This window comes from Mauremys reevesii, linkage group 1 (genome assembly GCF_016161935.1).
Source record: "Mauremys reevesii isolate NIE-2019 linkage group 1, ASM1616193v1, whole genome shotgun sequence".
NCBI classification, from domain to species: Eukaryota; Metazoa; Chordata; order Testudines; family Geoemydidae; genus Mauremys; species Mauremys reevesii.
In genome coordinates this window covers 275,422,377-275,436,150 of record NC_052623.1, presented here as the reverse complement: position 1 = coordinate 275,436,150, position 13,774 = coordinate 275,422,377, and the positions used below count along the sequence as shown (strand labels likewise).

The following is a 13,774-nucleotide window of genomic DNA, read 5'->3' as shown; positions in this document are numbered from 1 at the left end:
GGTCACCAATGCCAGAGGCTTCAGAAGGAATGAACAGAGCAGGGCAATTATAGAGTGATTCATCCCCTGTTGTCCAATCCTAGCTTCTGTCAGTCAGAAGCTAGGGACACCCAGAGCATGGGGTTACATCCCTGACTGTCTTGGCTAATAGCCATTGATGAACCTATCTTCACAAACTTATCTAATTCTTTTTTGAACCCAGTTATACTTTTGGCCTTCACAACATCCCCTGGCGATGAATTCTAAAAGTTGACTATGCATTATGTGAAGTAGTACTTCCTTCCAGTTGTTTAAAACCTGCTTCCTATTAATTTTATTGGGGGACCCCTGCTTCTTGTCTTATGTGAATGGGTAAATAACACTTCCTTATTCATTTTCTCTGCACTATTCATGATTGTATAGACCTCTATCGTATCCCCCCTTAGTCATCTCTTTTCTAAGCTGAACAGTCTGTTTTTTTAATGTCTCCTCAAATTGAAGCTGTTCCATGCCCCTTATCAATTTTGTTTCCATTCTCTGTACTTTTTCCAATTGTAGTATATCTTGTTTGAGATGGGGCAGCCAGAACTGCATACTGTAGTCAAGATGTAAGTGTACTATGGCTTTATATAGTGGCATTTTGGGTTTTTTTGTCTTATCTATTCCTTTCCTAATGGTTTCTAACATTCTGTTTACTTTTTTGACTGACACCGCACATTGGGCAGATGTTTTCAGAGAGCTATGCATGATGACTCCAAAATCTCTTTCCTAAGTGGTAACCGCTAATTTAGACCCCATTATTTTGTATGTATAGTTGGGATTATGTTTTCTAATGTACATTTGTTACAGTCTGTAGCCCTATACTCACCCTTTTAATAAAGGTATACTGGATTTTTCACAAAGTATGTCTTGTTAGTAGGGCCCTACCAAATTCACAGTCCATTTTGGTCAATTTCACAGTCATAGGATTTTAAAAATTGTAATTTTTGTGATTTCAGCTATTTAAATCTGAAATTTCATGGTGTTGTAATTGTAGGGGTCCTGACCCAAAAATGAGTTGTGAGGGTGATCACAGGGTTATTGTAGGGGAGGTTGTGGTATTGCTACCCTTACTTCTGCGCTGCAGCTGGCAGCAGTGCTGCCTTCAGAGCTGGGTATCTGGAAAGTGGTAGCTCTGGCCGGGTGTCCACCTCTGAAGGCAGAGCTGCCGCCAGCAGCAGTGCAGAAGTAAGGGTAGAATGGTATGTTATTGACACCCTTGCTTCTGCGCTGCTGCCTGCAGAGCTGGGCCCTCAGTCAGCAGCCACCTCTCTTTGGCCGCCCAGCGCTGAAGGCAGCAGTGCAGAAGTAAAGGTGGCATGGTATGGTATGATATTGCCACCTTTACTTCTGTGCTGTTGCTGGCAGGGCACTGCCTTCAGATCTGGGTGCCCTGCCAACAGCTGCTGCTCTCTGGCCACTCAGCTCTGAAGGCAGCACAGAAGTAAGGATGGCAATACTGCTACCCCCCTAAAATAACCTTGTGACCCCCCCCCACTGCAACTCCCTTTTGGGTTAGGATCCTCAATTTGACAAACGCTAGCCTCCCCTGTGAAAGCTGTATAGTATAGGTTAAAAGCACACAAAAGACCAGATTTAATGGCAGGAGACCAGATTTCATGGTCTGTGACACATTTTTCATGGCTGTGAATTTGGTAGGGCCCTACTTGTGAGGTATCATTTGAAAACAAATAATTTGCCAATATTTGTTATCCTGGTAAAATATGTGTGGCAACATTGTATGTAAAGTGATGAGATTTTACTGTATGACATTACTGAGACATATTCAAAGTTCAGTAAAGCTGGTTTCTTGAAGACAAACTGATGCCTCAGCCAGGTGTCAACAAAATCCAATGGACTATCACCTGATTAAGCAGCTATTCTTTGGCAGGAAAAAGGGTGTGAGTGATTGTTTTACATCTTGGCAAAAAAGCAGCTGGAAGTTCCCATCTCCCCAGACTGTATCCTGAACCCCAGCTGGAGATAATTCTCAAATAAGTGGAAAAGGATCAAAATGAGGAACAATGGCCCCAAATCATCTCTACTCACCGCATCGACAACACATGAAGGACAAAGGAAGCATCATTAGATTGGGGGAAGATCCTGGCTGAGAGGATTCCAGCCAGTAAGACTACTAGTCCATGTGGTGAGAGAAACTTTGCTTTGAATTTACGTAGCTTGTTAAATTAGGTGTTAGTTGGATTTTACTTTTTATTTCTTTGTAACCAATTCTGACTTTTATGCCTCATTACTTGTAATCACTTACAATCTATCTTTCTGTAGTTAATAAACTTGTTTTATTGTTTTATCTAAACCAATTTGGTTGGGTTGAAGTGTTAGGAAAACTCCATTTGGGATATGAAGATTTGTGCATATTAATGAAATGATAGATTTTTATATGAGCTTGTATTGTCCAGGAGGGTACTGGGCAGTACAAGATGCACATTTCTGGGGGAAAGTCTGGGCCTGGAAATTTGCTGGTGTGGCTCTGCAGTATAATTCATAAGTGACTGGCCATAGCACTCATACAATATAGCTAGGAGTGATTTACATGCTGGAGGCTCTGAGAGCAGACCAGGAGTGGTTGCTCTCACAGCAAAGCAGTGTGAGAGGCACCCTAGGTTGGTAAATTGAGGGAACACAGCTGTCCATCAGTCCAGATTGTTCCCTTGGAAATGTCACAGCATTACTTGGCAGTTGAAATTCAATGTTGATAAATGCAATCATGTTGCCCAGTCACCCAGTTTTGTGAGATCCCTTTATAACTCATTGCAGTCAGCTTTGGACTTAACTATCTTAAATACTTTTGTATATCTGCACATTTTGCCCCCTCACTGTTCACCCCCTTTCAGATCCATTATGAATATGGGCAACAGCACTGGTCCCAGCACAGATCCTTGGGGAAAACACTATTTATCTCTCTCCACTGTGAAAACTGACCATTTATTCCTACTCTTTGTTTCCTATCTTTTAACCAGTTACTAATCCATGAGAGAACCTTCCCTTTTATCCCTTGACAGATTACTTTGCTTAAGAGCCTTTGAGGCACCTTGTTAATGGTTTTCTGAAAGTCCAAGTACCCTATGTCAACTGGATCACCCGTGTCCATATACTTGTTGACACTCTCAAAGAATTCTAATAGATTGGTGAAGCACGATTTCCCTTTATAAACAAGGTACAAAGTATGTATACAGCAATGCGGTATTTCTTATTGGTGGTTTTGACATTCCCATGCCCAGTATTTTTAAGGGGATCCCACCATCCTGAAATCTAGTCAATTTTATAAAACGAGTTAGAAGTAATTTCAATATTAAAAACTGATCCTGAATCCCAGTGATAAATGTTGTGGTTTTACAAAGATTCTTGAAAAATGTCTGCAGGAAAAAGTTGAAATTTGGAAGCACCTGCATGAATTTATGCCGTGAATTTTAGCTATGGGGGATGTTCATTTGCTGTGTGGTTCTACCTGTAGTTTGTCAATTTTGGGGCTGATTTGCTGCATCCCCTACAGCATAAGTATTTGGAATGTGCTGGGGGCTGGCTGACTACTAGGCCCCTCCTGTATTGCATGTTTGCTTGGGGGCTGATACATGATATTCTGAGCCTGGGGTTTCCTGTCATTGCCCTAGAAGCAGGAAAATAATTATTTAAAGGGCAGAAGGAGACTATAACCAGGAAGAGTGAAGCAGTTAGTTCTGCAACAAAAACCTTTCAGCCAACAATCTCTTCTTCCTGAGGCTTTATTTTTTTAGGTAAAAGATGTCTAATTGATGGCAAAGGAAGCAAATACCTTATATGAATATGAAGGTCAAAAAAGCTCATCTCAGATTACTGACTGGCCTTTTAACAACTGAGTGAGACTCTGTCTTCCAAGAGGCATCTTCTCCACCAACTACGAGAGCAGCTTTTGAGGCATTCCATGACTTTCCTCAGAGATTATGGGTCTTTAGTCATCATTTGGCACCTAGAGGCTTTAATGGAAATCAGGATCCCATTGTGCTAGTCATTGTACAAAGAGAGAGAGAGCTTACCGTCTAAATAGACAAGACAGACGTAAGACAGGAGGGAAAGTGAGGTGACTTGCTTAAGGTCATATAGCAGGTCCATGACACAGCTGAGAATTGAAGTTGAACCTGGTTCTCCTGAGTCCTAGCCCATTGCCCTGTCCGTTTGACCACACTGCCTTTTGTGCTACTCTTTACACCTGGGCAAGATCTAATCTGGAAGTTAATTCCCTGTCTGCTGATCATCATGCTGCGGCATCGACCATCAGTCACAGAGGCTGCTCATTTAACTTTATATCTCAAGGGAGCAGGGGAATCTTGGAATGTATAAATCCACCTATTTTCCTATTGATTGTGAATTCAAAACCAGGAGTGTTTTGGGTCCCCCCACCCCACCATCACCAGGAAAGCAAAACATGCAGCATCCCAACACCAACTAAAAAGGGGCAACATTTTTGCCTTTGTTTCCATAACCAAAGCTTGACAACTGAGGCATTGCCAAAAGCCAGGCTGTCTCAGGTCACCCCAGCTCAATGCCTGTAGCATGCAGGCGTTAGGGGTTTGCCAGGTAGTTGCGTTTTTACAAGAGCTTTTGTTAAAAGTCTGAACTCAATGCTAGAAAAGACATGTTGTCATAGCAAAGCCATGCTGAGTGGGAAAGGGTCATCTCCCTCACCCTCTTTGTGTTAAAATAAAAACAACAAATTAACCCAATTTACAGCCAATCTTTTATTGCCTGTTCAAAGAGCAGCACTTTAGAACTCTTCTGCATTTGCCTGCCTGAGGCCCTAGTGATATCAATAATAAATGACATGTCTTGGGAAGACATTTCTGAGCCTAGATCAGGCAGGTGCATGTGGGCAGGGGGCTCATATGGACAGGGGGATAAACAGTGACTGGGAACTGTAGCCTGTAATTCCCATCCTGCATCAGAGAGAACTTGTAAATGTTTAATAAACTTTGCTTCTTCCCTTTGCTTTGGATGAGATCCTATTAATAAACTTGAGTGGCTTGAGGACAGGTTTTGTGTCCGTTACTATAGCATCACCTTGCATAGGATCTCAGCATGAGAGAGGCAGCGAGAGGAGGGAGGGAGAATGAGACTGAGCAAGTCAGCATGAGGTGCAGGCAATGACACCAGGTCCAGGAATACGAACCTCAGCATCTCCAGCTCCTCCAGCTGCAGCCCTTTGGACTAGCCGCCTCCTTGCCAGGTGCCAGCCCCTATAGCACATACACAGTGAAGCTGCAGCAGTTGTGCTGCTGAGCCCTTACTTCTTAGAAGATTTCACACCAGAGCTCTGCCTGCCTGACTTTCTTGTTCTGGAGGATCTGCATTGAATTTTCCCTTCTGGGCTACTTTCTAGCGCAACTGGTTGTTGTCCCAGAGATCTTCGAGGTGACTAACAGGGACCCACAAGTCTGAAAACAGCAAATATGACTGCAGCAGTGAATAACTGTTAACCGAAAGGATTTATTTAGAAGACAGACAAGATGCCTTTTGAAGGGTTTAGTTCACTGAAAGACAGATTTTTGAAACCAGGGAAGGAAGACGTGAAGACCACTGTTAGTGACTCTCTGGGGAATCTGCAAAGGTAAAATCTGATGGAAACATCCAAGAAAGATTCATATTTTGTTTTAGTTAAAGAAATTTTTGGGGTTATGTTTATTAAAAGGAAAGATGTGAAGAAAAATCTGTTAATAAAAATAGGAGTTAAGGTTGCAGAAAAAATAGCTGCACACACGAGAAGATACAAACATTAGTACATAAAATAACGTTACAGCATTGACTCTATATAGACTATAAAGTGTGTTATGCTGAACAAGAGTTGAAAGTAAATTATGAAACATTACTCTAGTGTTATGTAGAGCATGAAAAAGGACCACAGTTAAACACAGTTTTAAATATTTAACGGAAGTGATTTCTACTTTTGACTTGCATGAGAAATGATGGTCATATTGCAAATTATGACATGCAAACTTTATGGGTAGATGTTTAAAAAGATTTAGGGTAACATTTTAAAAAATGCCCAATTGACTTAGAAGCCTAATGACTTTCAATGAGATTTAGGCTCCTAAATTGCTTAGGTACGTCTGAAAATTTTACCCTTGATCAATAACAGAAAAGCCATCCAGTGAAAATGGTGTGTGTGTGTGTGTGTATTTTAGCTAGGGCAAACAGGAGTTTGAAAGAGAAAAAAGAGAATCCGGGGTTTATTAGGGACAGGAAAAAAAGTTCACCATTTTCACCTTAATTTGGAAGTTTAAAATAAAACAAAAGCTTGAACATTTTTACTTTTGAAGAATAATTACAACCCCCCCCCCAAAAAAACCTATACACACAAAGGAATCAAATTGATAAGTAAAGGAGAAACATGGATATCAGTACAAAATAGTAACATTATCAGTAAAGGCCTCTATCCTGCAAACCTTTACACACACGCTAACTTTAAAGACATGGATAATTCCATTGGCTTCATTTATTTACATATTTTATGCATAATAAAGTGCCAATAACTTTAATAGTGCTACTCACATGCTTAATGTTAATCACATGCTTAAATGTTTACAAGATCAGGCCACTGTTTGCAATTTAATTTATTTTTAATTTATTTTATTCTATTCAATTTGTATGTGCTTTTACATACAAAGATCAAATTTCTGCTTTTTCTCTTGGGAGTGCTGGTCCAGGTATAATTCTTGGTGCATCTGTGCTTGTCTTCTATTCAGAGAAAGAAAGAAAATAGAATTAATTTATATATTACACTGTGGTGTGTGTATATATATGCAGAAGAGTGGGAGAGAATGCTTTTTTTTTTTTAAGGAGTCACTAATATGAATTCATATATCTTTTGCTATTGTGAGGACTTCTACACCTTGTAAACACATTGAAGCATACTCAGTATTTATTCCCTGCATAGTTTCTCCTTAACTTTTTTCCATTTACAATCTTTTATACAAAGCCAGGCATTTGCTTTTTGACTTGCAAATTATATAAACCGTGTACACACACACACACACACACAACCAAGGAGCATGGCTGTACAACTAAATCACAAGGCATTTTGCTGTGAATCCTGCTGGTCCATATGAACAAATGTACTTATGGTTTATAGTCTAACATTCAGGTGGCATATCCATGTGGCTTGTTGGCAGTGCATTTGGTTGCCATGTGGAAAACTCATGCAAGCTTTGAATTGTCTTTGTTACCCAAATGTTGCTGAACTCTAACAAGAGCTGGCAAACTGGTTCAAATATCCATCAGTAAGAACTGGCCCCAAGCTTTGCCCAAAACTTGTAGTGAGCCAAACCAAGCCATATTTGACAGAGAGAAAAATCTGTTAAACTTTTTCTTTTTAAATGTTCACATGCTTCTGTCCTTCCCAATTTTAGTGCCGAGGGAGAGAAAGGAAATAGAGAAATACAATGCAAGGCTATTTTCACCATGTCTATAACCAGGCCCAAACCAAGAAGCATTGAAAGTTTAATGACAAAGCCTATTCTTGGGATAGTTGGAGCCCAAACTAGTTTGTTTGTTTGTTTGAAAAACTTCTGTAAACTATTAAAACATGTAGCTGTTTAGCTTGAGCTTCACACTCTGCTACTTAAAACACAAACTAAAAATATGAAATTTGCTTTTATTATGGTAATTTGCTGGGTCAGATTCAGCCTTGACTTTGTTCCCCATCCAACCACACTGACTTCAACAGTATGTAAATCAGCACAGAATATTATACATTTTCTAATATTTGGTTGATGACTGATTACAGGTTGCTATATAGCAACCTGTAAAGAAAATTACGGGCATTGGAAAATAGGATGGGTTAAAGGTGTGATTTTTTTTCTCAAAATAATTGTATAAATAGTATTCTTCTACTTTCCATTTAAATATTTTAAAATGATCCTTGCGATTTAAGATCCATTGACACAAATAATTTCCTCCTATGTGATCTTATGGAAGCTCAAGTTGCTGTTGGCTTGTTGTCAGTTGGAATAACTTTGCTAGAGGTTTTAGAAATGGCTTTAACCATTCCAATTTAGAACGAGCTTAAAGTGCAATAATAGCACATTCTTGATTAGCCTAATATAATGGGGCACCTGAAATTGATTCAGCTGATTCTGGATTTGGATTAATGGGTGTTGGGGCCAGGAGTCTGCAGGCTTTTCTACATTTCACAGGAAAACAGGCTTTCTTCTGCAAAGCTTCTAAGCTCTGCAGACGTATGCACTTAAGGACTTCAGTGTATTAAATTTTCCGAGTAGAAAATGTTATATACTACAGCACAATCTCAGACTTTGTCTACCATGAGGATCTCAGCGATCTTTGACCAGCCACTGGTATAGCTGCACCCCTAGTTTAGACAACCAAATCTGCTATAGTGCTACTCAGTGTAGTTTACCCCTGCTTGAAACAGGGGTAAGCTGCTGTGGTGCAAATCAGTTTGCATAGGGTTTGCCTATCTACACTAAGGTTTTTGCACTGGTGCTGCTATACCAAGAGTTGGCAATCAATGGCTAGAACCTGGACAAATACCACGTGATCTAACAAGACCTCAGAAGTTGTGTTCACCTTTGGATAAATGAGGGTTTCAGTTGATTGATATTTGAATGCTTGAGGTTACATTGAATCTGCTAATTCTTGCTGCCATGATGAAACTGATGAGTGTGTTGAGGATGGTTAATGATGTTAAAGAGGAAGATGTGAGATTTGAATGTTGTGTAATTGTCTCATATTGCTACAGCCCCCTTGTATCATGTAAAAGTTATTCTGAAATGTATCAATCTGATCTAATTTATTGTAGGTATTTATAATTTTCCCATCACTACAGCATCTATGCAATTTTAAATAATTAAAAAAATGAAACTTTAAATTCTGCTCCATCCTTTTATGTGATTGCCTATCTTTGCCAAATGTGGTTTAGTTTCTACACCAAAATAAACAAATACAACAAGGTGAAGGTGCACTTGCTCTAAAAATTATTTTTTTCTTAGTAGTTTTGGGACTTGTTAAAAGTTCATTCAAGCTGTTTCATCAGTAGTTTTAAGTATGAAAAATCGAGAGACCTTGTTCAAGATGAAAGAAAATGACTAGAGAAAGCAGCAATGGATAAATGAGTACAGTGTCTATGAACACTAAATATTGGAGCTATACTGACGTTCTGTTTTGAATAGATTTTCAAATATTTTGTGTATGAACTTTAAGATTGGGATACATATATCCTTAAAATTCTCAGGTAGATTGTGTCCAAAAGTTTAGATGGCTATCTATACGGTAGATGAATGTGTAATAAATCTGAAAGTCTGTGGATAATGCCCCTGAGAAGTGTACACATTCTAAAAGGGGACATTTCTGAACATCTGAAAATAATCCTTCATAAATGATGAAAATCAATCTTTAAGAAGGTTTGTAGGAAAACCCAAGAGACTTTTGTATAGTAAGTCTGACCTATCCTGGCAAATGCATCCCAGCATGCAGCATTAAGCCCTCTTCTGGCTTGGACCCACGTGTAGACCCAGTTGAGAGGAGTGGAACCTTCCCACTGGAGAGGAGATGTGGAGTGTTCTTTGCTTGCTCCTCTCCCCGAATAGGACTATCCACCTATATGGAACAAGTGAGTAAAGCCTAAGGCCCAAGGCTCTGCATGCAGGGAGGTAGGGCAGAAGACAAGGCAAGATAAGACTGAAGGGGTGAAAGCTTGGCAGTCCCTCAAGAAGAAACATGATCAGATCTGAAGATGAATAATTTACAATGCACAACTGGGAATAGCCTTAAAATCCAGGGGCTGTGTAGAGAGAGAGGTCATGCATGCCAGGTGGCCACAAATGTGTTTTAAACAAAGCCCTATTTTAAATTATTGTTGTAACCACCATTTTGTTTCTGAATTTTAGGAAGTACCAGCGTACAAAGGGCTAGTAAGTGCGCGAGACCATGCCTTGTGGAAATATGCCCATCCACGCTCAATGTCCAAATGTTCATTCTCATATTTTATTTTTCAGAACTTAATACCAAAAAGAAAAAAAAATAGTGTGAAGGGCAAAGAAATGGAGCGATATATGGGATGATCATGGACAGTATGAGCCCAGGTGGAACAACATCCTACAGCACACTCTTCAAATTAAACTAGACAAAATAGGGCATTGCATGTATTCTGAAGCATCTTGCAATATACCTCAGATGTAAGGCATACACATATTTTTAAATTATGCTACTGTGCTATAAGGGAGTTCTGAATATTCTACCTATATCTTCTCAGGGCCCAGTCAGGCTCTCATTAAAGTCCATAGTAAAAGTGGAAGCACCAAGGTCCTAGTTTTCCTGGTTCACTAAGCACTACTTTTAACACTGAGTCTTGGGTCAAAGGAATGTTTTCATGTCTATGTCAGTCAGCTGAAAAGATATAGGTGTGAACAGATGGTTCAGCTTTGCACATCTCATCTATGCCAGCTGCCCAAAATACTGCTGTTACTTAAAATCTTACCTCTTCCAAGAAAGTAGAGCGAGAGGCAGGCAAAAGAAAATTCCTTGAAATATTTACTTTATTGATCAATAACTTCTGACCTAGATTGTCAAAAGAAGATAATTACATACTTTGAAAGCAGCAAAGAGTCTTGTGGCACCTTATAGACTAACAGACGTATTGGAGCATGAGTTTTCGTGGGTGAATACCCACTTCGTCGGATGCAAGTGCAAGATGCAAAGCCTATGGAATGGTGTAAATTAGCCATTTCTTAAGCAACCAGACCAAGGTCACTGTGACATTGTCTTGCATCTGACGAAGTGGGTATTCACCCACAAAAGCTCATGCTCCAAAACATCTGTTAGTCTATAAGGTGCCACAAGACTCTTTGCTGCTTTTACAGATCCAGACTAACACGGCTACCCCTCTGATACATACTTTTACATCACAGCAGTCTTAATAATTTAACCTTTTCACTTTCTGTGGTTGTTTACTTTTGGCGTTTCACTCAGCTTGGACAATGAAACCAGGCTGATCAATTTCACTTTTACATACAATTCCCCCAAAAGGAAAAAAGTAATTAAAACCAGTTGCTTAAGGGGCAAACCAACCCACACAATCCCTTAAAAGCAAGAAACTGTCCATTGAATGTGTCCTCCTAGAATATATCTTAATTTGCACACACTGCTTTTACTGACAAACTCTGATCCTTTGTCTAGAAGTCTAAACAACTCCAACATTTACACATCCTACATTCTTTGTGATAGCACTATACAACAATTTTTTAACTCAAACCTTATCACGATCTCTTAGAAATCCATGCAATGGTGGACATTATGACACGTTGTTTATGACATGGGTAAGTCTGAGGCTGGAGTTAAAATTTTGTGTTACAGTGAGAACATGAGCCATACAGTGTGTGATGATACATCATTGCAAAGGGTAGAGACTTCAGAGTTTTTAAATGAAATCTCATGTTTTAAAGGATATGGTAAAATCAATAGGAAACTGCTAAAGCTATTTTTGCATTATGGATTTGCACAGTCTTTTGCGTGGGACACTTCATGCTGGTTAGGGAGGGATGGTAGGTTAAAGTTATAGTGGTCAGGAGGATGTTATGCTTAAGGCATTACAGCTCTCCCAGGATGCTTCAACTAGCTATAGGTAGATCAGCTGGAGACAGCCCACCTGCATGTGTTGTTGCAAGATTTCTCTGTATCTGATTTCAGTGTGGTAACGGAATAGAAGCAATCGGTACGGTTACAGCTATGGTGCTGTTAAAGCTTTGACAGGACTGAAGGTTCAAAAGGGGCCTTGAATTTCTCCAAGATTTAAATGTGTTGTCTCTAGAACAGCTTCTCTGCCACACACCCAGCTAAGAGATGCTATGGAGGTTCCACCGGCAGACAGCTATATTTTAATGCTGAGTGTTGAAAAAGCAACTTCATATTGTTCACATAAGTGACAAAACCATTTCTTTTACATGAGCCCAAAATAATCAGGAAACAAACTCATCATTTAAATATGTAAGATCTGCTATGGCTTTGTTCAGGAATCTCCACTTTTTAAAACTCTGAATTCTACTCTTGTGTCTATTGAAAGCGGGGGCTGGGGGGGGACGGGACATGCCTACTTCTGACGAGCTAGTTTAGTTAGTTTTGAGAAGAATTGATTATTTAAAAAAATGTAGCAAGCTACAGTTAAGTTGAAGGCCTGGTCTACACTAAGCGTTTAAACCGGTTTTAGGAGCGTAAAACCGATTTAACGCCACACCCGTCCACACTGAGAGGCCCTTTATATTGATATAAAGGGCTCTTTAAATCAATTTCTGTACTCCTCCCTAACGAGAGGAGTAGCGCTAGTATTGGAATTACCATATCGGATTAGGGTTAGTGTGGCCGCAGATCGACGGTATTGGCCTCCGGGTGGTATCCCACAGTGCACCACTGACCGCTCTGGACAGCAATCTGAACTCGGATGCAGTGGCCAGGTAGACAGGAAAAGCCCCGCGAACTTTTGAATATTTCCTGTTTGCCCAGCGTGGAGCTCCGATCAGCACGTGTGGCGATGCAGTTAAAAATCAAAATAAAGAAAGAGCTCCAGCATGGACCATGCGGATGTGATTGCTGTAAGGGTAGGCAAATCTGTTCTATCAGCGCTCCGTTACAGAAGACGAAATTCAAAATCATTTTAAAAAAATCTCCAGACAGACGCCATAGCAGGGACTCAGCGCACTGCTGCGTGACAAGCGTAACGGAAAGCCAAAGAATCAAATGGACGCTCATGGATTGGAGGACTCAAGCTATCCCACAGTTCCTGCAGTCTCTGAAAAGCATTTGCATTCTTGGCTGAGCTCCAAATGCTTCTAGGGTCAAACACAGTGTCCGCGGTGGGTCAGGGCATAGCTCGGCAATTTACGCACCCCCCCACCGACCCCCAGAAGTGAAAGGGAAAACAATCCTCTCTTGACTCTTTTACATGTCACCCTATCTTTACTGAATGCTGCAGATAGACGCAATGCTGCAGCACTCAACACCAACATCCTTGCTCCCCCCCCCCGCCATGGGTGGCTGATGGTACAATATGGCTGATATCCATCGTCCTCATCAGCCTATTGGCACATGGGGCAGTGCAAAAGGACTGGTAACCATGCCGACTAGCATCAGTTAGGTCGATCAAGGGCGCCTGCTCCTAATTTTTCCTGGTAGATGGTGCAGTATGGCTGGTAACCGTCTTCATCATAGCAACAGGGGGCTGAGCTCCATCAGCCCCCACCCTTCATGTGTAAAGAAAAGATTCAATTGCCCCTGGACTAGCAGCGAGATGCTGGGCTCCTCTCCTCCACACTGCTTAATGTCCTGTCTGGACTATCATAGCAGCTGGAGGCTGCCTTCCACTCATTTCTCACAAACAAGTCACTGTGTCTTATTCCTGCATTCTTTATTACTTCATCACACAAGTGGGAGGACAATGCTACGGTAGCCCAGGAAGGCTGGGGGAAGAACAGAATCAACAGGTGGGGTTGTTGCAGGAGCACCCCCTGTGAATAGCATACAGCTCATAATTTCTGCAGGATCTAACACAGAGCAGCTGTGCTCTCTGGTTCTATGATACAGTGGTTCTCTAGTACACTTGCCCATATTCTAGGCAGGACTGATTCTATTTTTAGATACCAAAAAGGAGGGATTGACTCAGGGAGTCATTCCCAATTTTTGCTTTTGCGCCCCTGGCTGATCTCAGCCAGGGGCACTTATGATAGCAGCAAATGGTGCAGTGCAAAAGGACTGGTAACCA

At 40.7% G+C, this 13,774-nt stretch overlaps 1 protein-coding gene across 1 annotated transcript in view; it reads left to right on the top strand.

Moving 5' to 3' along the window:
* Nucleotides 1–5,516: 5,516 nt before the first annotated feature.
* Nucleotides 5,517–13,774, top strand: part of SLC17A8 (solute carrier family 17 member 8) — a 43,272-nt gene continuing 35,014 nt past the window's right edge. Inside the window, exon 1 of the mRNA XM_039494807.1 lies at nt 5,517–5,617. Coding sequence (XP_039350741.1) covers nt 5,517–5,617 — 101 coding nt within the window. The remainder of the gene's footprint in view (nt 5,618–13,774) is intronic.